This window comes from Centropristis striata, chromosome 8 (assembly GCF_030273125.1).
Source record: "Centropristis striata isolate RG_2023a ecotype Rhode Island chromosome 8, C.striata_1.0, whole genome shotgun sequence".
NCBI lineage: Eukaryota > Metazoa > Chordata > Actinopteri > Perciformes > Serranidae > Centropristis > Centropristis striata.
Window position 1 is genome coordinate 7,224,155 of NC_081524.1, and position 25,981 is coordinate 7,250,135.

Genomic DNA, 25,981 nt, shown 5'->3' on the forward strand with positions numbered 1-25,981 from the left:
AAAAGACAACACCTCGGGGGCCACATTTCACAAGCTTCACAAACTCAGGGCTGTGAGCTGTAATCTAGAAGACAAACTTTCTCAAACCGGGTGCAGTCCGGTCACTCTGGCTGCATTATTCACGTCTGGAGTTGGCAAAGAGGAGTCACAAAGGCACGGACGCTGAAAATACAACTTCAACTTACAACATAATCACATAGTGGTTTGACCCGACATCATATTTCTGTATTATGCCTCTAAAATAGTCCCACTGACCTCATGAGATGTTTTTTCAGCAACAAAGAATTGAGTTCTGTGTTTAAATGTCCCTGAATGGCACTGTGGGACATTTGGAGCAGCTATAGTCAGTGGTGGAGTGTGTTACTAAGTACATTTTTGTGCAATTTAGAGGTACTTTAATTGAGTATTTCCATTTATGCAGCTTCATATTTCTACTCCACTAGATTTAAGAGGCAAATATTGTACTTTTTTTTTTTTTTTTTTTTTTACATGTAGCTGCCAGTTTTAGTTACTTTCAGGTAAAAAAATGCAACATGGACAACATGATAAATTTAGAATTATTATGCATTCTTATGAATTAAACCACATAACAGTACGTCAAGTAGTCAAAATTAACCCTACGTTGACTACAGTAAAATGCTGCTTACAGTCTGCCAGCAAGATTTAATGTTCAGGTTTGAAATATATCATAAAATATTCATAATATAATGCTTCCTTGCTCTTAAAATGTAATTGATATGAAAAAATAAACTGCTGACTCTTCTTTTTGTAGATTAGGAAAGCATCTGTGCACAACATAAATCTAATTTTAACATTCTTATGTCCGAACACCAAAACATGTCAGAGAAAACCTCCATTAAGATCCACTACACCTTTGTAGCATTAACCTGTTGCCTTAATTACTGCTTATAATGGCTGTAAATCATCATAATGAGAAAGGTAATCGCACCACAAAAGACAGTCATGGATGTAAACAGGTTTAACTTTGTTATCTTCCCTAACCATCTCCTGTCCAGATGAGCCGGCAGAGAGAAAGAAAAGCATTGTGGGCTATGTGCAACAATTAACGCAGGCTCACACAGCGTTTGTGGGCCGCTTTTGTTTGAAGTAATTACAGTGTGTGTGGAACAGAGCCCAGGGCAAGGTGTGAAGCACTTTAGTCATCGCTGTTCATCAACAGGAAAAAAGAAAGTCCCGTGTCTGAGTGTTTTTCCGTGTAGGAGGAGGAGGAGGGGCGGGGAAATGTTGGGGCAGCACCGAGAGCCAAAAGTGGGACAAATGGCAAAGGACACAGAGACGGGGTGACATGCACACCTGTTTGAAAAGACAAATGATTGGTAGTGTGAGCAGCAGGAGAGAGTTGAACCCATTTAGGGCTTTTATTCTGGTAAACAGCCTCACAGGAAGGTTTGCATGCTGTCCTCGTGTCAGCGTGCAGTCCAAAAACATGCAGCTTAGCTTTAATTGGTGACTCTCCCATATGAGTGAATGAGAGAATAGACTGGCAACCTGTCCAGGATGTACTCCGCCTCTCCTTATTATGTAACTTTATTGATACATTGCCATGGATACACATTGTTCTGCTTCTCTCCTGATGACGGCTCGCCTTGTTAGTGACCTGTCAATCAAAGGTAGCCACGCCCCCCATATCATACGATTCTTTATCTTCTATTTTCTTCTAAATGGGGCCATTATTTACACTATTAACATCAAATTGTCTTGAAGATTTTTTACTAACGATTGATATCATAGTGTTGTCCTAAAAAAAAATTCTGAGGTAATAAATCAAGTGAGAAGTTTTCTCATTTTGTATTGAAATGAATGGACCGAAATGCTTCTGCAGCAGCCGTCAGCCCCCTTTGCTGGAATTTTTGGTAGAATGAAGCTTAAGGCACTTCCTGGTTTGCCTCCCACAGAGAATTATCACCTGACTCTAAGGACTCCTATTACACCATATACCAAAAAATAGTACAAGTAAATGCAAAGCTGCTGAGTACTTGCATATAGTTTTATTTTATCCCAGCTTATAAACCAAGCAAAAATCTATTTTTTTTTTGCCGGGTTGATAATAAATTATTTCAGCGCCTCTGAGACAGATTTGAATGTGACTCAGGATCTGACAGGCTTCTCATCCACACTCTCTCCCTGCAACAACTGCCAACCAGAACTGTTCACTTTCTGATGCTTTCATGCTCTACAAACCCCATTTCCCACTGAGCGTTGCTCACTTGGTGCCATAAAAAAAAAAAAAACTGCAATATGGACCTCAGCTCTGCACACAAGCATCAGATACTCAGAGGTACTCATCAGCTTTCACCCAAACAAGCCACTCTAACGATGACAATCAGCTTTTGTGGAATAGATTTACCTCCCCGGGCTTGTTTAATGGTCTCTGACACAGAAACTGGGTGGGTTACGTAAATATATCCCAAAAAAAGGCAGAACATGTCGCTGAGTTGTGAGTAGGGGGGAAAGATCTGCTCTGACTCAAACTGAGACTGACAACTGTGGAAGTCTGGACAGAACTACTGAGACTCGCAGAGCTTCACGGTATCCACGGTGACAGCCCTGAAATCTGACTGACACTGGGAGCACATGGAAATAATGGAGGCCGGTCAGCTATAAAAAGCACGAACCCGAGCTTTGGGTGCATTTGCTCACGTAATCTTCGACTTTTATTAAGGGTGTACTGTCAAATTCAAATGGAAACGTCAACAAAGGCCGCTGGAGTGAAAAGGAAGCGGTGTTGTATGAGAGGAAGCATGGCACAGTGAGAGGGGAAATGGGTGTAGATGTGGGGAGCAAAAGAAAACAGGACATAAAAGGAGAAGAGAAATAAAGATGAGAATGATACAGACTAGAGAATATCATCATATTTTTGGCTCTATTATAAAAGATGGCATCACTGTAAAACAAGATAGGAGAAGACAGGAGGAGAGTTTAGCAGCCAGAAGGTAAAGCGCTCCCCCTGCTGGTGAGAGGAAGCATGGATCCAGATTAAAATAAAATATATATTCATAGAAAAAAATATTAGACCACCCTTGTTTTCTTCAATTTCTTGTTCATTTTAATGCCTGGTACAACTAAAGGTACATTTTTGGACAAATGTAATGATAACAACAAAACAGCTGACAAGAGCTGATATCTAGACATTTTCCATGGTTTTCTTGATAATAACATAATAATTATCAATAAAACAACAGAAAATGTCTAGATATCAAGCTTTAGTTGTAGCAGGCATTAAAATGAACAAAAAATAAAGAAAACAAGGGAAGTCTAATCAGTCTAACAAGTCTAATATTTTTTTATTTGTATAAAAACATATTAATTATGAAAATGAAGTTGTGAAAAAACACCAAAACACATAAATTAGATGCACATGTCATAGACACATGACTTACTTCTCAGCATACAAAAAATCATTAAGTTCTACAAAGCTCAGAGGTCAGATCTGAAAATCATATGCAGATTTTAACTTCAGTCCACATCATAAAGTTTCAATGCATGTATCAAACAGTTGGTCTTACTGCAGCTAATGACTAATAGTGTTGGAAAACCTCACTTAAAGCCTCAGACCTGCACAGACTCATTCAGCTCACACACCAACAGCTGGCTGAACAAACACGAAAAGCAAAAAGGAATTAAGTGCTAATGGTCCAAAGCTCTGGAGGCTCTATCAACAATAACAGTTGTTTGTTCAGGCGATAACATCATAACATCAACCGCCGCACAGCAGAGTTATAAAGCTAACTTGCGCTAACTGTTCATTCATTCTGCCTAGGTTCAGTGGCGGTTCTACACAGGGGCCTGCAGAGGCCACTGCCCCTGTGAAGAAGCCCTTGGCCCCTGCTGTGGCCCCTGTGTCAAATTAATGTAATAATAAAATGATCAATTTGTAAAGATGAGAGATGGAACAATTCTTTCATATTTTTTGTTCAAACAATATCTCATTGTACACAAAAGGAACCCAGAATGTGTACATTAAATAGTTTAATTGTGCAATAAAAGCTTATGTAAATAAAAAAAATAATAATTAAATAAATAAATTAAATAAATAATTCTCACTGTACTGCGCTTTCAATGTCATTGTCGTACAAAAATAGTTGTTATTGTTGGTAAGTCTCATTGTTTCAATCAATGTATTTGTATCTTCCAAATATAATTAAATGAGATTTTTAAATAAGCTAAAATAAAGGGTTTGAATGCTTAAATATCATCTTTGCCGTTTTTTAATGTGCCCCTCTGATTAAACACTGGCCCCTGCTTGGCCCCCACAGTAAAACTGGTCTAGAACCGCCACTGCTGCCAGGACCGATATTATGTAGCGTAATGACGCTGTGTGACGCTCTGACTGTAAATGAAACGATGCGATAGTTAATCAAACAAAACTCACCATCTAAACGTTCCGCTGTGCGTCTGCAGCGTCCTGCGTCACAGCTGCACGTGAGCAAAACGGAGGTCACGTCACATGATGACCTTTCACCTGCCGCAGGTCACCATGTGACGTACACAATTTTTTGTTTGCACCTGCCAATTATTTGGCGATCTGTGGTGCATACAATGTTAATTTGCTGCATATATTTGTTTTATTTCCTTTCTCTTTCTGTGTTCCTTTTTATTTAAGAGCTTCCGTTGTCACTATTATAACAATAAATTAAAAATTTTAAAAAATGATAGAAAAAATCCTTAATTGTTCGTAATCATTTAATGTTTTGTTATCTTGATAAGTGCCAATGGCTGGCCTTCACAAAAATAAAAAATCAAATCAAATCAACTTTACAAAAGGGCACTTTAGATTTATTATTACACATATTATTAAATATGTTCTATATTTAATTGGTTCCCTGTTTAATTTGTATTGTTTTAACATGATCTGTGTTACTTAATGTGTAAGTATTAAATATGAGAATGATTAGATAAGCTTTTTTCTGGTTTGGTCAATATTATTTCTTTTTTTCTCTCTCTTCTTTTGATACATTTGAGAAAACAATCAACCAAAATCAACTCTCTTTAAGAACATAACACCTGCCTGAGGAGCTTGTTCAACATATTGTAGAACAGAGTCACTGATCAGGGTTTTAACTCAACGGTCTATTAGTCTGTATTACTGTTACATTAATTGTAAGTGCATCTATGTGGAATTCTTGGCTGTTATTTATTTAATTGACTATTCAGGAGCTGTTTCAGCTCGTCTTCATTGCCGTTGTGTCTAGTAAAAGAAAGTAAAGAGTTAAAAAATGTCCTATTTACAGTCTCTCAACTAGCACCCGATTTGAGGGCCCTATTCTACCTTCTAGTACATTTATCAGTCTATTGGAATACAGGTGCATCTCAATAAATTAGAATATCACAGAAAAGTTTATTTATGTCAGTAATTCAATTCAAGAAGTGGAAATAACACATTATATAGATCCATTACACAGAGAATGAAACATTTCATGTCTTAATTTATTTCATTTCTTCTAATTATAATGATTATGGCTTACATTTAATGAAGACCTGAAATTTAGTGTCTTAAAAAATATGTAATATTACAAAAAAAAACTTTAAAAAGTATGTTTAATATGGAAATGTTGGCCTCTGAAAAGTATGTCCATCTATATGACTCAATACTTGGTTGGAGCTGTTTGACTTCAACTACTGAAAATGGACTTTTCCATCATATTCTAATTTATTGAGATGCACCTGTATGTAGAATAGGTTTACCTGTCCATTCAATGGATTTCTTTAAGTTTGGGCTTCAAAAATGGCAGCCGATTTGTTCAGTTTAGTCTACAAAACTACTTCTCTAAATGCACATAAATGCCAAAAATGAAGTAGTAATGAGGCCAACGTTAATACCGGTGGTGATGTAGATATGTTGGTTGCATATAATAACATGACGCACTTAAGTTAACTTTACTTAAAATAAATGCATGCATGCAAATAAATGCATCACTTCCGCCTTTGCAACCTCATTCATTTACATATTTTAAAATTTTCATCATTTAACAGAACAAATGAAACTACATTTACTGATTCATGCTTTGTCAGAACTTTTAATGCTTTATTATAGCATAGCAGAAAAACAAAATAACAGAATAAAACAAAGACAACAAAGACAAAAACCAAAAAATCTGAGATAAAATAATATTCAAAGCCTTTCATGTCACAAAATAAGGAATGTTAAAAACTCACATTTTGCACAGCCTCAGTCACGATCAGGAAACTAAAGTCAGTTAAATCATCATGTCAGTACACCTGACGTTACCTCGCCACACACACATTCATATTTCACACATTTCAGATAATTCTGCAGCACATTTCCCCCTTTCCAGAGAAAAAGTGGTTTATAAATGCTTATAATATTATGTAATAGTTTATGTCGCAGTGCCAGATCTGTCCCGTTAAATCCCCTGCCCTCTGCACAGGTTAAGTGAGATAATCCTCCACTAATCCAGCTATCACTGCCTTTAATCTCTTAATCTGGTTTTTGCTAAACTACAGATTAGATCAAGTTTGCTGACAGGTATGAAGGCCTCTTTTTGTGGTTTGAAAAGCACTTTTGGGAAAGTAGATATCACCGTAAAACTCCAAGAAAGAGGCTGTATTGTGCAGCCTATAAACCAGATAAAGTGTATTCACCTCTAGAGAGACAGAGATTGGCTCTGTAGGCAGAAATGCACTGACAAAATATTCAATAATTTCATCAATGAGCATAACTTTACAAGTACAAGCTATTTTAGAAGTCCCCCTTTAACCCATTTTATACTAGAAGTATGTATTAGTTGTTGTTTTTTATTAAACACTTATTGCTTTTTGCATAAAGTTAATAAATTGCAGGTTTACTGCATAACATACATGCTCTTTATTGTTTTCTTTGTTGGAATGTATGTGTTAAATGGAAAAGTGAGAAAAAAATAGAGTTTTTACTATTTTTTACTGCTATATTTGACTTACCCCGCATTAACATAGTCTTATCATAACATGTATATTGAACGCATGACTTTTACTTGTAGTGGAGGATTTTCAATTAAAATAACAAAACAAATACAGACTCTCTCCACCTCCTTACACTTATTTTGAGTTCAATTCATTTGACAAAAACAGACAAAATGCACACTAAGAGAAAGATAAATTTGACCGAAAACATTTGTTTTTCTAATAATGGTGAATTCTTATGGCCACAATAATTCTGATATATTCCAGAGTATCTCCAAGATCTAACTTTGTGTTTGTCTGCCAGCAAGATTTAATGTTCAGGTTTGAAATATATCAGTATTCATAATATAATGCTTCCTTGCTCTTAAAATGTAATTGATATGAAAAAATAAACTGCTGACTATTCTCTCTGTGTGTGTCCTGTAAGTATGTGGGCCTCAAATATGGTTAAACAAAAACCATTGGTGTTGTTGTTATTAAGGGACATTAATATGAAATTGTGCATGAGTTCATTTGTTCAGATAAAAAGGGACTTCTACAATAGCTGCACAGTTTAGTTACAGGACTCCCTGTTTAAAATACAGTCATGGAAAAATGATTAGACCATTTCTTCTTGTTCATTTTAATACCTGGTACAACTAAAGGTACATTTGTTTGGACACATAAAATGAGAACATTTTCCATGGTTTTCTTGATAATGATGTTGGTTATTATCAAGAAAACCATGGATATCAGCTCTTAAATTAAACTCTTATGAGCTGTTTTTGTTGCTATCATTATATTTGTCCAAACAAATGCACCTTTAGTTGTACCAGTTATTAAAATGAACAAGAAACTTGAGAAAATTAGGCTGGTCTAATAATTTTTAACTGTATATCCTCCTAAACTTCCTCCTTCATCTACCATCATATTGTTTATGTTCTCCAGGTTCCTTCATCACGAGCAGCTAGTTGCTTTTGGTCTTCAGCTCTGCCAGCTTGCTGGTGACAAAGTTCCACTTGAAGGACGCGTCTGCTCCTCCTCCTCCTGCTCCTCCTCCTCCTCCTCCTCCTCCCAGAGAGACGTATTTGGAGAAGCTGTTGTTGCTGCTCCTTCCTCCTCCTCCTCCTTCGCTCTCCTCTCCCTGAGGGATCTGCCCATCCTGGCTCTCCTCCCCTGCAGCCTCGGTCACCACCTCCTCACACTGACCTGCTGCTCCCTCGTTTCCTGCAGCGGCGGCGGCGGCTGCAGCTTCCGCCTGTTTCTTAGCAGCCCAGTTGGCTGCAAAGCTATCCCAGAATGCAGTGCGCTTGGCGGGTCGTGGAGGCTCCTCCGGCTTCACTGCAAGTGGACTGAGGATTCAGAGAAACATTAAAGCCTGAACCACGAAATAATTGCCAGAAAATTAAAAAAAAAAAAAAATTAAACTGGAGTGTTTATTGAACCTACTGACACATTTAAAATAAATAAATGAATAAATATAAATTTTCATATATGAATTCTGTCATATCATATCATATTTGATACATCAGGACTTTTGGTGCAATTTGTTGCTCACAGTTTGTTTTTCTTGAACCATCAAAAACATATAAAACCTCATATTTTTAGCCAATTAAAACTTTCCTTTTAACATTTTCCTCAAACATACAAAATATCTTTTTATTTTCATTATTATTATTTTGTTTGGTACTTTAATCAATTTGTTAATAAACATGTTGTTGTCCTTTATTTAATTACCTTTATAGAATAACTATGTACATTTAGTTGCATTACATCAGTCCATTAAATGTATCAGTAACAATTTGAACATTTTTCTTATCTTAACTTTTTAAAAATTGACAAAAATGTTCTTGAAAAATGACATGTGGGTCACTGATTGACTGGAGGCCTTCCAGTGCATTAATTACTGATCCCTAGTGGATTATCCAGGTACTGCATGTATCTGATCATATACATCAGGTTTTTCAGGGGAAAAATGAGCACATTGATAAAGTAGAGGTCTCAAAAACGTGTGTATCAAATATGATACATCTGGCTTTATAGGGTTAAGAGTTTATATTTTGATTAGACATTATTTGGGCTTCCCTGAAGAGCCCACAGACGGACCGAGGTGTGAGAAAGACATCAAACGGAGCAGAAAGAGGACAGATGTTAACAAAAAAAGAGAGATTTTCACTCACTGGTCAGCGACCGGCGGGCTCTCAGTCTCCTCTAGGAGCTGGTGTTCATCGTCTTTGTTGAAGAGAGTTGATAGTCTGTTCCAGCTTTTAGTCCCGGCCCCCTGCATCTGGACAAAGTTGAACTCAAGCATGTTAATACATCTGCAGTGAACATCATGGTACATTTTATGCTTACCTCATATACTCTTCTATAATCATTTAACATTTCTTGTACTACTTAATATATATTAAAATCATGTTAATATACATTATAATCATGTTAGGATGAATGACTTCATGTTATTCTCTGTATAAATGCTGTAATGATATAATTGTGTAATAATTGTTTGATTTAATGTGGACCCCAGGAAGAATAGTCTTCATCTCTATGAAGACTAATGGGGATCCAAAGGATACAATACACAAACAGGGTCAAAGGTCAGAGGTTTACATTGAGGTGGTTTCAGAGGATCAGCTAAACAATGGTCTTCTAAAAACGTAAAAGAAATGATTTTACAACCACAATATTATGATATTTCTCCCTACTGAAGATGTGGGGGTATATTTAATATACAGATGCATCTTAATACATTAGAATATGATGGAAAAGTAAATTTCCAGTAGTTCAAGTCAAGGCAAACATTTACAGATTAAACCTACTTTTTAAATTGTTATTTTGTAATATTAAAATTGTTTTGAGACACTGAATTTTAGGTCTTCATTAAATGTAAGCCACAATCATTACTATTAGAATAAATTAAATAAATGAAGACATGAAATGTTTCATTCTGTGTGTAATGGATCTATATAATGTGTTATTTCCACTTTTTGAATTGAATTACTGACATAAATAAACTTTTCTATGATATTCATATTTATTGAGATGCACCTGTATATGCACATTTAGAACTCCATTCGTCTTCTAGGGTAAACTTAAATACTTTTTTTAAAATATAAAATGTCCCAAACATTAAGTAAGAGTCGTCAATGCTCACATACTTTCTTGGCCAGCTGTGAAACAGCGTTGGGTCCTTCATCCTCCTGCACTGGGCTCATGTCATTCTCCACCTCTGTGACCTGCAGCAGCAGCAGAAGAAGAAAAGACAAAATGGTTGAGAAAACTTTGCAATGTCTTGCAGAAGGATCCACATTTTTTTCCTCTCCAAATTGTGTTCTTCCTATGTCTTTTTGGCATCATATTTGTTTTTATGAAAAAACATAGCATACAAATAATGTTTTGTTTCTTTGGAAATTTTGCTTAACAATAAAATAACATTTGAAAGAATTAAAAAATGGAACAACATGGATGTCCCTTCCCTGTGCACTTCAATGTCCTAAATTTATTTATACCAAACCCTCTGATGTTAATGCAGATGTCGCCATCTAGTGCATAAAGTGGATATTACACATAGAAAACCCAGAGCACAAAAGGAAATGTTCTTTACAGTAAGACTATAGAAGACATAGACGGCTGGAGTTACAGCAGCTTTGGGATTTGTCTGATTGTTTCAGAATAGTATTTCCCCGTCTATGTATGTTTTGACAAGAGGTCACAGTGATACACTTTAGATGTCTCATATTTCACAAGTGGAGCAACTCAAATATCAGTTCTGCACATCCCTCCAAACGGAAACTATCTGTGCAAACACACACAGTGTTCCCAGTCGTCCCTGTAGACGCTCCGGCGCTGTGAGACACAGCTCTGTTTGAAGCAGTCAGCCGGCTGGTCTGAGAACAGCCGAGGCCCGGTAACTGTCTCCTTCACCCATGTCAGTCAGTCAGTCAGTCAGAGGAATGCCAACTAATCCGTTTGTTCAGCTCCTGTGCAGGATCGAGTTTCTGAATCCTCCAGAGATCTGGGTCAACTGTTTCGTTGGTACCAAACTCTGGATGGAGCACAGGTGTTTAAAACCAGTGGTGGAAGAAGGAGCCACATACTGGAGTTATAGTACAAGTAAAACAATGTCAAATAAAAGTCCTATTTCTGATGTGTAAGAAGCATCTTTACTGTTGTATCTGGTGGAGATGGAGTTCTTTTCAGCTTTTTTTCTATACAATTTGGTAGCTAAATCCAGTGGTTATCAATCCAAGTGGTGCAAAAAAAAAAAAAAGAACAACAATGTTCTGCTACACAGAGTTGTGTATGTTTATTGGACTTTTTCCTCAATATTTTCTCTCTTTTGGTGAAATATTAGATGGAAAAAAGATGATTAATTGTGAGAAGAAATAATCAATAATAATAAAGAAAGAAAGAAGAAAAACAATGTTCTGCTGCACAAAGTCTAGTTTAGTTTAGTTTAGTTTAGTTTAGTTTAGTTTAGTTTAGTTTAGTTTAGTTTAGTTTGGTTTAGTTTAGTTTAGTTTAGTTTAGTTTAGTTTAGTTTAGTTTAGTTTAGTTTAGCTTGTGTATGTTTGTTGTACTTTTTTCCAAATTTACCAATTTCACCACATTAGGCCTTGAATAGTTATTTAAATGAAGCCATCCGAGAAGGAGCTAAATTGAGAGGTTATCAATCTAAGTGGTGCAAAAAAAAAGATGATTAATGGAAAGAAGGAAAAGAATAAAGGAAAGAAAGAAGAAAAGCAGGAAAGAAGAAAAACAATGTTCTGCTACACAAAGTCAGTTTGGTTTAGTTTAGTTTGTGTATGTTTGTTGAACGTTTTACCACTTTAGGCTTTGAATAATTATTTAAATGAAGCCATTTGAGAAGAGGAAATGTGCATTAGGGGTCACCAGCCAAAAAGATTGTGATAAATCAATAATGCGTTGTGTTTTATAAGCTTATCGACATAAAATCTAGTGTTATTTTGTGTTTAAATAAAAGTAATGGAATGAAAAGTGCAATAGTTGCTTCTAAAATGCAGTCGCGCAGGAATATAATGTGGCATTAAAAGGAAATGCTCCCTTAAAACTGTAAAGGTGCTTAATTAAATGCAATAGTTTATTACTGTCCACCACTGGTTACGGGCCTTGTAATGTTGCATCATGTACAGTATTGTAGTTTAAAGCTGGTTTATTGGTCCTGTGATTGTATCTGGTATTGGATTTCACCTTTGACACTGGGAAAGAAGATCTGCATGCCAGCATTAACAGTTTAATCAGTTAATAATTCAGCTGGTAGAGTCTCAAAACACACAAGAGGAAGAGTCTTGCAGGCCGAACTTCTGCACCAAAGTTGTCTTTGCACAGAAAACAAATTAGCCTGGAAAGCTCATTCGAACCCTGTGATGAATAAAAAATGATGAGCAAACAACAAAACCTTCCTGTGTGAAGGTAAAAACTGATGTGTAAGGAGCTCATTTCAGTCATTTTATATGCAATTTGGTAGCTAATTCCAGAGGTTATCAATCTAAGTGGTGCAAAAAAAAAGAAAAAGTTGTGTACGTTTATTGGACTTTTTCTCAATATTTTCTCTCTTTTGGTGAAATATTGGACAATTTTACCACTTTAGGCCTTGAATAATTATTTAAATGAAGCCATCTGAGAAGAGGAAATGTGAATTAGGGGTACCTAGCCAAAAAGATTGTGATAAATCAATAATGCATTGTGTTTTATAAGCTTCTCAACATAAAATCTAGTGGTTTTTTGTGTTTAAATAAAAGTAACTGAGTAAAAAGTGCAATAGGTGCCTCTAAAATGCAGTCACGCAGGAATATATGGTGGCATTAAATGGAAATGCTTCCTTAAAACTGTATCATAAATGCAATAGTTTATTACTTTCCACCACTGGATATGGGCCTTGTAATGTTGCCTTCATGTACAGTATTGCAGTTAAAAGCTGGTTTATTGGTCCTGTGATTGTATCTGGTATTGGATTTCACCTTTGACACTGGGAAAGAAGATCTGCATGCCAGCATTAACAGTTTAATCAGTTAATAATTCACCAGAAACACACAAGAGGAAGAGTCTTGCAGGCCGAACTTCTGCACCAAAGTTCTCTTTGCACAGAAAACAAAAAACAGCCTGGAAAGCTCATTCGAACCCTGTGATGAATAAAAAATGATGAGCAAACAAAAACCTGGTGACTTTCTGACTCGGATGTCAACCAGTACGTCAACTGTCTAACCATTTGAATATGAAGATTTTGAGAGAAAATTCTGTACCTCTTCCGCAGCGTCCTCCTCATACTCAGGGTTCAGAGTCTTCAGCACTTTGCTCTTATAAACTTTCCACACGGGATTCATGCTTGCACAAATAGATGCTCAACACTCAGGGCAAAGACCTGTGAAGACCTCTTAATGCCTCCACCAAGTCTCTCCGCTCCCAGCTTCAGCTCGACTCACTTGGACCAACTTAGCCTGGTTTCCATGCGTTAGAAGGTTCTCTGCAGCTCAGTAGGGGGACGAGTTCAGCACCGAGGCCTGCACTGGTTCATAACGTTCCTCCTGCTCAGATTATGTCTCGTCTCGTCAAAACCGATGGAGTTGACAGCTGCTTTCGTCCCCCCAGAGTGTCTGAACAGGTAAAAAGCGAGGAAGCTGTGCTGTTCTTCGTGCATGCAGGTGCACACACACACACACACACACACAGTAAATTCAGCGTCACGGTTCAGAATCCCTGCCTTGGTTACCTGGAAACAGGTGTGGATTTCCTCATGCATATTTCAGAGGGTCTCTTTCCCAGAGCCAGAGGTCCATTGTCAGCCAGTGTTGGGAGACTGGCTCCTGTAACCCTGATGCACACAAATGCACATTATTGACACGTTTATGCTCAGATAAAAAAGGGTGATTTTTATGCTACAGCAGCCCTGTGGCTTTAGAAAGTTAATTTTATTCTCAAATTTTAAGATAAAACCTCAGTGGGGGCAGAAGTATTCAGATCCCTTAGTTGCTGCAATGAAAACTTACTTAACCCTCTAAAAAATGTTTGGAGTGTTTTTTGTCTTAAAATAGACTAAATAAACATAATCTGAAGAATTTTTTATTTTTTTTGGAAGTTTTTGGGGTTTGTTGCCCGTAGCAACATTGTACCATAACGATGCACAAGTGAAAAGAACGTTTTTTAAATTAATTTTAACATCATTTATTTAATAAACATGTGTAAAACATTCAGTAGCTTCAACAGGGTACAATACATAACATTTTAAATTTAAAAACATCGTAAAAGGAACTTTTTAAACCGGTTTCTTGTCTGAATGTTGCCTGTAGGAAACATTGTACCATTGAACCAACGACCCATTGAAATGAATGTCTGGAAGTTAATGAAACTATAAAAAATGAAGATTTACTCACCTATATGTAGGAATTTATTTTTTTCCAGATGGAAAAGGGCCAGGAAAAGACATTTTGAGTGGGTTTTTTTTGTGGCACAAATTGGCAAAACTGTTTTCTTTTGGAAAAGTCTGTAAAACAGGGTTTCAATATGGCCTCCTGGAGGTCATGTGACTAATTAAAGCATTGCTATTGGTTCCCTATGGTCTTCCCTCTTTTTTAAAGTGTCACATCACTCAAAAACATGCATTGTACAAATTTGACAGGCCAAAAATGGATACCATCGAGGGTTAAGTAAAGGTTAATAACTTAATATACTTTCATGTGGTTGAATTTATAAACATGTGTAACTTGATCGCATTTTTTCATGTTAAATCTCAACCTGAAATGTAACTAAAGTTGGCAGCTAAATGTAGTGGAGTAAAAAGTTCAACATTTGCCTTAAAATGAAGGAAATGTACTTTGTTATATTCCACCATTTCAAAGCATTAAGCCCTTTTTAGACACATGCACTGATTGCTTCTCGTCTCATTCGACACATTCAAGTTCATAAGTTCAAGTTTTATACCATCTCACCTCACCACACAGCCTCGCTGCTATCTGCAAGCCACTTCCTTGCATGTCGTCCTCTTCCTCTGCTCTCATTGGTCGCTGCAGCACATGAGCAGCTCACCAATCAGTTTCAGGTACACCACAGGGTTTTTTTCTTGCTTGGCAACCTGAGAGGGCCGGCGAGTGTCGTGTAGATAAAGAGAGATGTATAAAGCTTTGATGACTGATTAGGTTTCACCAGCAGCAGCTCAAAACAATAGACGGTGCAGAAATACACTTTTTTTTCCCTCTTGTATGCTTAGTTTTGCATAAGAAACAACAAAATTGAATGTTAATTTGGCACATCTTAAACCTCTGAAGTCCAGGAGATTTTGGTTCAAATTTGTCAACTTCCTATGCATTAATTTCTGTCTCTGTTTAGCATCTTTCAGTCTGTCCTTACATCACATGCATGGCTCCTTTTTCTCCACACAAACTTGGCTATCAGTCAGATTTTTCATTTTATTTTAATTAACAAAGTATAAAGCTGCCAGGAACCCAAAATACAAACAAAAGACATGGGTTTCTATGGAAATGTACCTTTTTTTATTGCATTTTTTACCATTTATACACACAAAAACAGCAGAAAAAATTATAAATAATAAAATTGCAAATGCAAATGTCTATTTGCATGTAAATTAAAAAATAGTAATAGTTTTCATTGTAGAAAGAAAATTCACATTTTAAAAATGATCTTGAAACATAAATGGCACACTGTGAAAGCTCCTCTGATTGAACTTCCAACTGGCTTTTTCAGCTTGTCTACATATCATATATAAATAAAGTTATTACAGTAATTAAAACGTGTATTTTCAATAAATAGATGGACTCCGGAGGGTTAATCATCACTTTACTGCAGTAATGATTGAAGCATTGCAAAAGTCTCTATACTGGCTATAACAACAGTAATATAGCACTTGTGGTGCATTTATGTAAAGCTATCCAGAGCAGCGTTGATGCTAATCTTGATTAAGCAGAGAAATGTGATAACTAACTTGTCCTATAGCTCTCCAGCTCCTGGGTTTGATTACCATACAGTCAGGCAGTAACAGAGCTATAAGGTGAAGCAGATCCATAAGCTTGACGTGAATTATGAATGCAGCTCTATGGACGACGCGTCTAAGCACACAGACTGATGGATGTCTGTTATCTGAAGAGCAGCCAGGTCGGTTGTGGCCCTGCAGCAGCTCATGTTTCAGAGTGGAAAGGACACACCCAAAGAATTTAGCCGAGTTAACACACCAGAGGGATTGTCACGGGGCTGACCTACATACTGTATGTGTTGTTATAAATACAAAAAGGATTATTATATAATACAGCTGGTAAATAATAGAAGATGGACACCAGTGAGGACTGAAGGTAACATGAAGGTTCAGAGCACAAAAGCAGGACTTTTGCATGGAAAGACAATACATTACATGGTCACACTGACTCTGTATGGAAAGTGCATTGATGTATTTGCATATTAAGATCACACCTTTCACTACAGAGGGCACAAGTCAATTTAGAAACAATGCTGGAAGTAGTCATCAGATGAACTACAGCAGAATGTCTTCTTTAAGAGTGCTGTATTAATGCATATTTTGCATTATTATTTTATTATGATTGACATAATGCATGTCTGGAACATGCTTTTACTAGATAAAGTGGAGCTAATTTTTTACTTTATATATATAAGTAAGTTAGATAATTTGATATATTACAATTGCATTTTTATACTTTTATTTCCTTTTTACCTCTAACTCTGTTTTTAAATTGAGTATTTATTACTATTTTATTGTTTTATTGCTTTAGTATTATTTTATTGTTGTCATTGTTTTTATTTATATCATTATTACTGACGTAATGCATATATATATATATATATATATATATATATATATATATATACTTAGATAATTTGATCTATTCCAATGCATTATTTTTTTATTTATTGTTTTTCCAGATAAACAGCAAATACTAAAGAGAAACACACCACATTGACAGTTAGATGTGATAGCGTTAGATGACCACCAGGGGCCGCAAGAGTCCGTTACACTGTTGAACATCTGGTTTATGATCGTTGGGAGGAGGCAACAGCTTCTCATATTTCTAAAGTCTTGTGATTATTCACATGACTTTATTATCGTGTAACAATCTGCTGATACTGATATAAAGCAGCTCAGAATTCAACTTATTAATGGGACAAACATATCTTTAAAGGAAGAAAAAAAAAACAGCAGGCTTTTAGTGTTTTACTGAGAATATAAACTAATTTCATTGAAGTTTGAAAACATATTTCATACAAGTATTTTAAGTTGGATTTAATTTGATGTTTCCTGTTTATCAAAGCTAATTATACATATTTTCATTGTGATTAATGTGCTGTTTTCTGTCAGGCATCTGTTTTAGTTTAGTTTTATTAATATTAATATTATTAATAATAATGAAATCAATATTTTTGTTTCTAACAGCAGCTCATGAGAAAATTATTTATAGTTTAATATTGCCTTAAGCAATGCCATATTTTTCTTTTATTTCCTCCACAGGGCACCAAAGTGACACAAAATAATAAAAAATATAATAATGCTGATAATAATAATAATAATAATAATAATGATGATGATGATGATGATGATGATGATAATAATAATAACAATAATAATAATAATAATAATACAACTATCAATATATTTCTACTACTATTATTATTATTATTATTATTATTAATATTAATAGTAGTAACAATAATGATAATGCTAATATGATAATAATAATAATAATAATAATAATAATAATAATAGTAATAATACAAGTAGCAGTATAATGATAACAATTATAATATTATTATCATTATTATTATTATTATTATTATTATTACTATTAATCATAATAATAAAATTAATAATAAAAATAATAACAATGATAATAATAATTATTATTACAATAATAATAATTATCAATATACTTCTATTAATGATAATAATAATAATTATTATTATTATAATATTGGGGATGATTTCATGACCCCTAAGAGGGATTTGGTGCTTGTGCAGCTGAACAAACACTTGTTCTTTCCAACATGACTATGAGCCATGCAGAGTTCATGCCTCAGCCTGTTTGCCAGGCTCCATATCTACATGACATGTGTACTGTATATGCACGCGCTGCATCCTTTTTTGGAGTTGTTTTATTAGCCTTGCGTCCCGTTTCTGCCCACTAGGGGGTGACAGGGATGAAACAGTCCTCTGCTCCAGAGAAATGGAACATGATGTACAGAACATAGTGTGCAGATGCATCGTGTTTATCATATACATGCAAACACGTGTCACAGTGTCAACACACAGGCCTGCTCAAAGTCACCTATGAGACCAACAACTGCTGAGGAGCAGCAGCGTTACCTCTCACACTATATAAGGTTATTTATTTGGATGTAAAGGAGCATGAGCTGCGTGAGATCTCTCCTGACACAAATAATGAAGATGAAGGTTTAGGGAAAACTAATCCTGTCGACAAAAGAAAAGGCAGCTGGAGAAAATCAATTCTTTTGTAGGAGCACAGCGCCGAGGGGTGCAGGACGTTGGGGGAGGTTATGCATGGAGGGGAGAGGGTGGAGGTCCAATAAATCTAGACCAGCAGCAGGAATGTAACCAGAGGAATGTCATCAGACAAACCCATTATTACACAAGTTAAACAGACAAGTTATCATTCATTGAGCTGAGATTTGGGATGACATCAGCAGTTTTTTTTCCTCAAACGAAACCCTTTGGTACGGTGGCCCTGAAGTGCTAACCACACCAGCAACTCATCACAACACACCAAGAATGATAGTAAAGTGTTTATCCTTCATGTCAGCTGTCTCTGGCCTGTTGTGATGAATTGCTGGCATGATGAAGAAAGCAGCATAAAAAGAGTCAACATTACAGTTACAACATTTAAACACAGTTATCATAACAATTAAATACAAATACAGCTATCACAACAACACTGAAGGAGTCTCAGTAGAGACTTATATGGAGCAGTCACACTGACCATTCACCGATTGTGATCAACTCAGACAATTTCAATTGCTTTTGCAAATTGTTCCATGATAAAGGGGCGGCGTAACTTAAAACTTTCTTACCTGTAAAGTGTAAAGTGTAAACTGTAAAGTGCATTACAGGAGCTCTAAACAGTGAGAGGTCAGTGCAGGTGAACCAGGCGATCCAACACGTCACACTCTGCTAATTTGGAGTTGAGGACTAAGTCACATCTGTGCTCGTCCTTCTTCTCTTTCCAGTATCTGGTCACCCTCCGACCACCCAGCCAGAACCTGTTTTTATGAACTCCCGCAGTGACTTGGATTGGACAGAGAAATTCCACCGGTGTGTGTGTGTGCATATGCTTGTGTGTGTGTGTGTGTGTGTGTGTGTGTGCCTGGACTCTATAAAGCTGATACAGGGGTTAATGCTCAGCGGACAGAATGTTACCTCCCTTAAATAGACCTGAATGTAAAGACGGAGCCATGGACAGAAGAAAACTGGCTGGTCTCAGTATGGAGCCATGTGTTGAGTTAGTACAGGGCCTGCTGAACTTTGCTCCATTTATTCTGCTCTGCGTTGTGGCAGAAAAAAACCCTGAGTGAAATATTGTAGTGTTGAAGGTCAAAGGGAATGTGACTCATTTCAGGTTAGAAACATCTGACATCTACTTTCAGCTAAAACTGGGATGATCAGTTTGTTGACGGGCTGGAATGTCAGTAAGCAGGTCAGTAGGCCACATGCAGGACAGCTGCTCAACATGTTTATGTCTTATGCAACACGGACGAGTAAAAGATTGACATTTTAAGAAATACACTGATGCAAGTTCTTGCCAAGAGTTTAATGAGATATCTGTACACTAAATGTAAAACTACAGCCAGAATCCAGTTACCGTAGCTTAGCATAAAGACTGGAAACAGGGAGAAACAGCTTAGTTTACACAATGAGAATAACAACAATACTTTCTATACGCCTACTTGCTTGGACCACACCTATCTTCTAACTATGCATTCACTCTTATCTTAACTACACGCCTGTAAAGTTTCATCTTGCACGGTTGTGATAATCGACAAAATCTATCCACAGAGAAACACCTGGAAAAGAAACACCAAAAACTAGTCCAAAAACCACTTCTGTGATAGTTCCCGCTACAGTACGTGTCTCCAAAATTAATTTCTTACACACACACACACACACACACACACACACACACATTCCTGTACTTCTATCTTTGTGAGGACCCTTCATTGACATACAGTAATACATTAACCCCTTTCCCTTTACTTAACCTTAACTATCATTTCTAAATGCCTCACCCCAACCCTTAACCTTTCTAACTTCTACCTTTAAAACCAAGTCTTAACCCTCAAACAGGCCTTTGACGAAGTGAGGACCGGCTGAAATGTCCTCACTTCCCCAAAAATGTCCTCACTCTGTTGGATAAAAACGCACTCTCGTGCGAAGTACAAGTACACACACACACACACACAGACTCACAAGATGAAAACTGGTAAAAAGGGCGTAAAAGAAGTGCAAAGACAAGTAGTGTTACAGAACAATACGTAACAATACTTAACAATAAGTTTTACTTGTTGTTGATGAAGTGCAAAACACTTAACCTTGGGCTAAATGTCCATTTAGAGTTTTATATTAAGCACAAGCATCTTCTTCAATTGTTCCTTTAATCCGTCTAGAAAGAAAACGCTGCACCCAGTGAGGTTTTTTTGTTTTTTTTCTTTCAGAGCAACTCCAACTTTTTGTCTTCTACTTTCAAATTAAAGGTCTATATAAGAGACATAACCAAGTGTACATTATCTCATGAGGAGGCAGGGGGAACTTCAACCATGTGCAATTTGTATATGCAAATAAAAACAAGTCCTGCAATGTAAATGTAACATGTCACATGGGTTGTTGTGTGGGTGTGGTGATCTGCACCAACTTTAACAGATAATAGTAGCACACATGCATGTTAAAAAGCAAACATTAGACAATGCAAGGCCGTGCACGTTGCACAAACATAACTATACTTGCACGCATCCTTCTGTGTTCTTGTCAAGTTTTACGAGGCCCTGCAGACGTGTGAGTTTCGTCAGTTGTGCCAACTGTTGCATAACGCTCAATAAAATGCCCATTTAGAGCTGGTCTCAACTCCCAAAACAGGATTTTACAGGATTGTCGTTATGTTTCCGTCAGCATCTTGGCTTCAGAATCTGGTTTTACAAAAGAATTCTCAAGGTTAGTCCTATGTACCCACAGCTGGGAGTGTTCCTGCCCCATGACAGTAAACAAACCAAGCTGTCATTTCACTGCTACATGCAAACATTTACTATGAAGCACAAGATCAACACAGCCCATCCATCAGCCTCAGGTCTTTGATAGGAGCCTCGGGTTCACAGAGTTTCTTAAGTCCCGACCTCTGTGCTTTCTTTGCAAACACACACAAACAAAACCTCTCCTCACACACGTGTTATCCTTCTAAACACAGCAAAGGTTGAAGAACGAAGCATTCCAGTGACTGACTGGAGACCCCGGGGGCTAAAACAAATAATAAATCAGCCTTTTACCTGCAGAGAAATGATGGGCGAGTGCACCTACCAGTTCCAATCAGCTTAAGTCTCTAAAGTCTTGTGTGTCTCCAGAAGGAGCTGCACAGTCTGATAAATTGTCTAAATTCACGATGTAATGTTATTTGAGTGAGGGTAAAATGGGGCTGAAATCTAAAAATGAAAAAAATCTGAGTTAATCTGACCTTCTGGAGTTCGTTTATTAAAAAATACTTTTCATTCTGCCTTACTGGATCAACATTTTGAACCATACAATAGGATTTTGAGTATAAAAAACTTGAAATACTTTTTTTAAAATTATTCTTTAAAAACACAATCATGCTCTACGAATAATAGAGGGTTAAGCAAACCTGTTGTGATTAGATCACATGATTAAACCCTGGAATTTATTCAACAATCTCGCTTGTGTTAGTCAATGTTGACAGTAGAACAAGATTTTATTTTTTTTACAGGTAGCATTCTTCTTTTATTGATTCTCTTTGGAGACTATTTATGAGCATTCTGAACAGAAAACACACAGCTGTCAAAATTTTTTAAGGCCGTGGGAAAAATTGGAAGTATTTGCATTCGGCGTTGGTAAAACATAACCAGAAGTAGAGCTTTGAAATGCAAAAATAATAAACAGGAGCAAGAGACAGAAAAAATAGAGTAGGCAATTTATTGAAAACTGCATTTAAACTCAAACAGGCTGTTCATTAGCTGATCAAAAGTTTAGGACCATAGCCTTAAAAAGTCTAAATCTGTGCAAAAATCTGGCTTTCACGTCATTTTTTCTATCAGACATTCATGCTGTCATGACTCCCTGATAGCAAAGGCAAAATTACTTTTATTCTTTGAACGTGGCAGGATTGTTGAGCTGCACAATCAAGCATTTCGAAGCTCTGCTTACAACCTGGTTATGTTCCACCAATGCGAATACTTGTAATTTTTCCATCAGTCTTAATATTTCGTTCAGGAGTGTATAAAATGAACATGAGGTTGTTTGGCACTGGATAACTTTTTTTTTTTTTAAAGGGATGTTGAAGAACCGATTAGCAGAAGAAGATGCAAAAAAAGTGGCATTTTATTAGCATGAATCTTCTAAAACATTGTACTGAAACTAAGGCCAAAAATGGAAACAGAGAAATTTAATAAAGCTGCATTAGCCTGAAGCAAAACATCACCAAAGGAATGAAATCTGCCGCCTCAGAGCAGCTGCCAACTCCTCTCCCTCGATGGCATTTTAACTTATCAGCATCAACTAACCGAAAACCTGCCCAGGAAAGTAAAAATTGATTAATGCAAGATTTCTTTCTTGATTACTGTTGATATTACAGTTTTTACACATTCCTACCAATGAGCACACCAATGTAGTTTTGCTGCAGAAATGTCTAACCTTTCTTAACTCCATGGAGTCTTGGGCTATTTTGTCCATTTTTTAATCCTTTTCATGTCTTTTCGTGTCTTTTTGTGTGTGTTTTTTGGTCATTTTGTGTGTGTTGTTGTGTCTTTTTTGTCATTTCTTTGTCTTCTGTGGGGTTTTTTTGGTCATTCTGTCATCTTTTTTGGTCATTTTGTGTCTTTTTTTTTGGTCATTTTGGGACATTTTCCATGGTTTTCTTGATAATAACCAAAATCTTTTTCAAGAAAACCATTGAAAATGTCTAGATATCAGCTCTTAAATTAAACTCCCATGAGCTATTTTCATTGTTTTCATTATATTTGTCCGAACAAATGTACCTTTAGTTATACCAGACATAAAACTGAACAAGAAACTGAAGAAAACAAAGGTGACTTAATAATTTTTTTCCATGACTACATATGCACATCTGCTGTGCATGTCGCTATTTAGATTGTGTGACTGACATAAAACCACGTTTAGGAGTCTCTGGATGAGACTAAGCTTAGGGAAGCAGCTGCTCTTCATAAGAGATGGAAAACTCAAACTAACTGAAAAAACATTTACATCATAATAACTTGATATGTGAATTAAGTGAAATAAAGTAAAACACAAGAAGTTTGTCGGGTCTCAGGGCACAGCAGGTGAACCGGTGGTTTACACAGGGTGATATAGGGTGAGGGTGGTATAAATATATACAGACCTGCTGTTATTGTGAGCTGGTGAACTCAGATGACTTTCTGTATGAGAGATGAAGCTCTCCGGTTAAACATTGCTACCATATTTAACCCTGTGGAGTCTCCAAAAGCGCCCTTTACCTCTAAAGTTCTGGCTGTAAACTCCATGAGGCCAGTTTCAGTTTGATGATGATATACCAAGTAAAACTGGAGACAAGCTCAAATATATTTTCTATAAAATGATAGAACTGGATGTAACCCTCTTATATATTATATTTGACACCTTTGTTCACATTTGCAACATTTAAAATGTTTTATTGAGCATGATAGTGTTTTGAAAGTAAGAAAAAGATTTAAAATCACATTTTCTGTTTGACTAAAGGACTAAAAAATACACAAAATGGCCAAAAAAGACACAAAATTACCAAAATAGACACAAAATGACCCAAAAAAGACACAAAATTACCAAAAAAAGACACAAAATTACCAAAATAGACACAAAAAGACACAAAATGAGAAAACAGAATGACCAAAAATGCCCCCACAGAAGACACAAGACAAGCTCAAATATATTTTCTATAAAATGATAGAAATGGATGTAACCCTCTTATGATAAATGGATGGATGGACCTGCACTTATATATTGCTTTTCTAGTCACTTTGCGACCACTCAAAGTGGATTTTATGTTGTTTTTTCTTTGTTTCTTTTAGGTTCAAACTGTTGATCCAGTAAGTCAGGATGAAAAAAAAATCTATCTATCTATCTATCTATCTATCTATCTATCTATCTATCTATCTATCTATCTATCTATCTATCTATCTATCTATCTATCTATCTATCTATCTAACATGACACAGAACTTTTGGTAAGGAGGATTAGGGGTCACACAGGTTTACAGGTAAACATAAAACTTTGCATTAACATGTTTGTTTGTGTGCTCATGTGTGTTTGAATGTCTTGGGTTTGTAGACACAGTGGCAGAGCACCCTGAGGACACTCCAGGAGCTCTTTTGAAGGAGGCGCCCCTTCAGATCCCAACCCCCACCCCCTGAGCATGTTTGCTGCTCTGTGCACTCTTAAGGATTTTTTCTTTCTGTCAGGATTTAACCTGTTCAAACCGGCTGTGAGATGGTTACAAGCAGGTTTTTACTGGAGGCCGCTGGAGGCAGTTCTTCAACAGGAGTCCTGCTGTTTCGCTCAACAGGAATTTTAAAGTTCACGACTAGGAAGAAAACACACATACACGCTCACAGTGAAGACCTTTAAATGTACAGATGTGATGGACTCAAGCATTCACATATACACCGATCATTAAATAATTGAGAAGAGCACACAGAAACCCAGTCTGCAAACAATTACATTTCATTGTATATGCACTAAAAAGTTACCAGAGCAGAACACATTACCACTGATCGACTACTTTACAGAAAAATAACCAAACAACCTGTAGGTTGTTTATTTCATACACAACACAAGAAGTTTATAAGTTGACTTTGACTCTGACTTTCTAAAGACCCACTCTGCCTTACAAAGCCTAACTTAGAGAAATGCATTGAGGAAAACTTAAAAATTAAATTGTCTGACTCCAACAGTAACCTCTCACCATTTTCTCTGATCCGTTTGATGGGGAATGATGAGCAGGAAATGTCCAAGTTCTTATTTTTTACATTTCATTACAATACGTCAAGGAATGTGCAGTTACAGAGTCTCTGGGGTCAATCTACACGTCCCTGACATCAGATTAGGCTGGTCAGGTCATGGAGGTTGGACCACCCTTCTGTCCCTGAAACGCTTTTTTATAACCTAACAATGTTTACTGATAATCTCGGTAGAATCTCTCCAGAAGGTGCGTCCCTCTCGAACCGTTGATTCGTCAGTTTAATCAATATTGTGGATTGATATCTGGACATTTTCCATGGTTTTCTTGATAATGATTTTGGTTACTATCAAGAAAACCATAGAAAATGTCTAGATATCAGCTCTTAAATTAAACTCTTATGAGCTATTTTTGTTGTGTCATTTGTCCAAACAAATGTACAATGAACAAGAAATTGAAGAAAACAATGGTCTAATAATTTCTTCCATGACTGTATGTGGTGGTTTTTTCTGGAGGGAGGACGGTCTCATGAGAGTTTTTAATTTAAAATTTCATCAAATTTTTCTGTTTCTGAGTTCTGCAAAAAGAATCTCTATGAAATTTAAGTCACACGGGATGAGTAACTGATATACAAATAATCATTTTGCATGTGAAGTGCTGCTTCAACACTCTGTGTGGTGGTGTGAGACATGTATATGTACTGTATCTGTACTTGTGTGCATGCATACGTGAGCATGTTAGCATACAAGGGTGCATGACAGACCTGTGACCCTGTTATGCAACAGAGCGAAATGACCTCAGTGGCACCCAATCACAACCACCCATCAAACTTTATAGCATCAAGTGTTGCTGCCATGATGGAGCAGGTTCAATTCACTCCTCTCATCCTTACCAATCCTCGAGCT

The 25,981-nt window shown here is 36.5% G+C and overlaps 1 protein-coding gene across 1 annotated transcript; it reads right to left on the bottom strand.

The window, feature by feature from the left end:
* Positions 1-7,819: 7,819 nt before the first annotated feature.
* Positions 7,820-14,315, bottom strand: LOC131975612 (uncharacterized protein C1orf232). The gene is made up of 5 exons (XM_059338291.1): positions 14,292-14,315; positions 13,164-13,732; positions 10,059-10,136; positions 9,081-9,187; positions 7,820-8,252 (listed from the first exon to the last, which is right to left on the bottom strand). Exons 2-5 carry the CDS (start codon positions 13,242-13,244, stop codon positions 7,868-7,870), a joined length of 651 nt encoding a protein of 216 aa, XP_059194274.1. The 5' UTR covers positions 13,245-13,732; positions 14,292-14,315; the 3' UTR covers positions 7,820-7,867.
* Between the last annotated feature and the right edge of the window lie 11,666 nt (positions 14,316-25,981).

Excerpts from the sequence above, each read along its gene's own strand:
- LOC131975612 (XM_059338291.1), bottom strand. The coding sequence starts at position 13,244 with ATGAATCCCGTGTGGAAAGTTTATAAGAGCAAAGTGCTGAAGACTCTG. Across the intron at positions 10,137-13,163 it reads AGGAGGACGCTGCGGAAGAG|GTCACAGAGGTGGAGAATGA; the intron begins GTACAGAATTTT and ends CTGCTGCTGCAG. Across the intron at positions 9,188-10,058 it reads TTTCACAGCTGGCCAAGAAA|ATGCAGGGGGCCGGGACTAA; the intron begins GTATGTGAGCAT and ends AACTTTGTCCAG.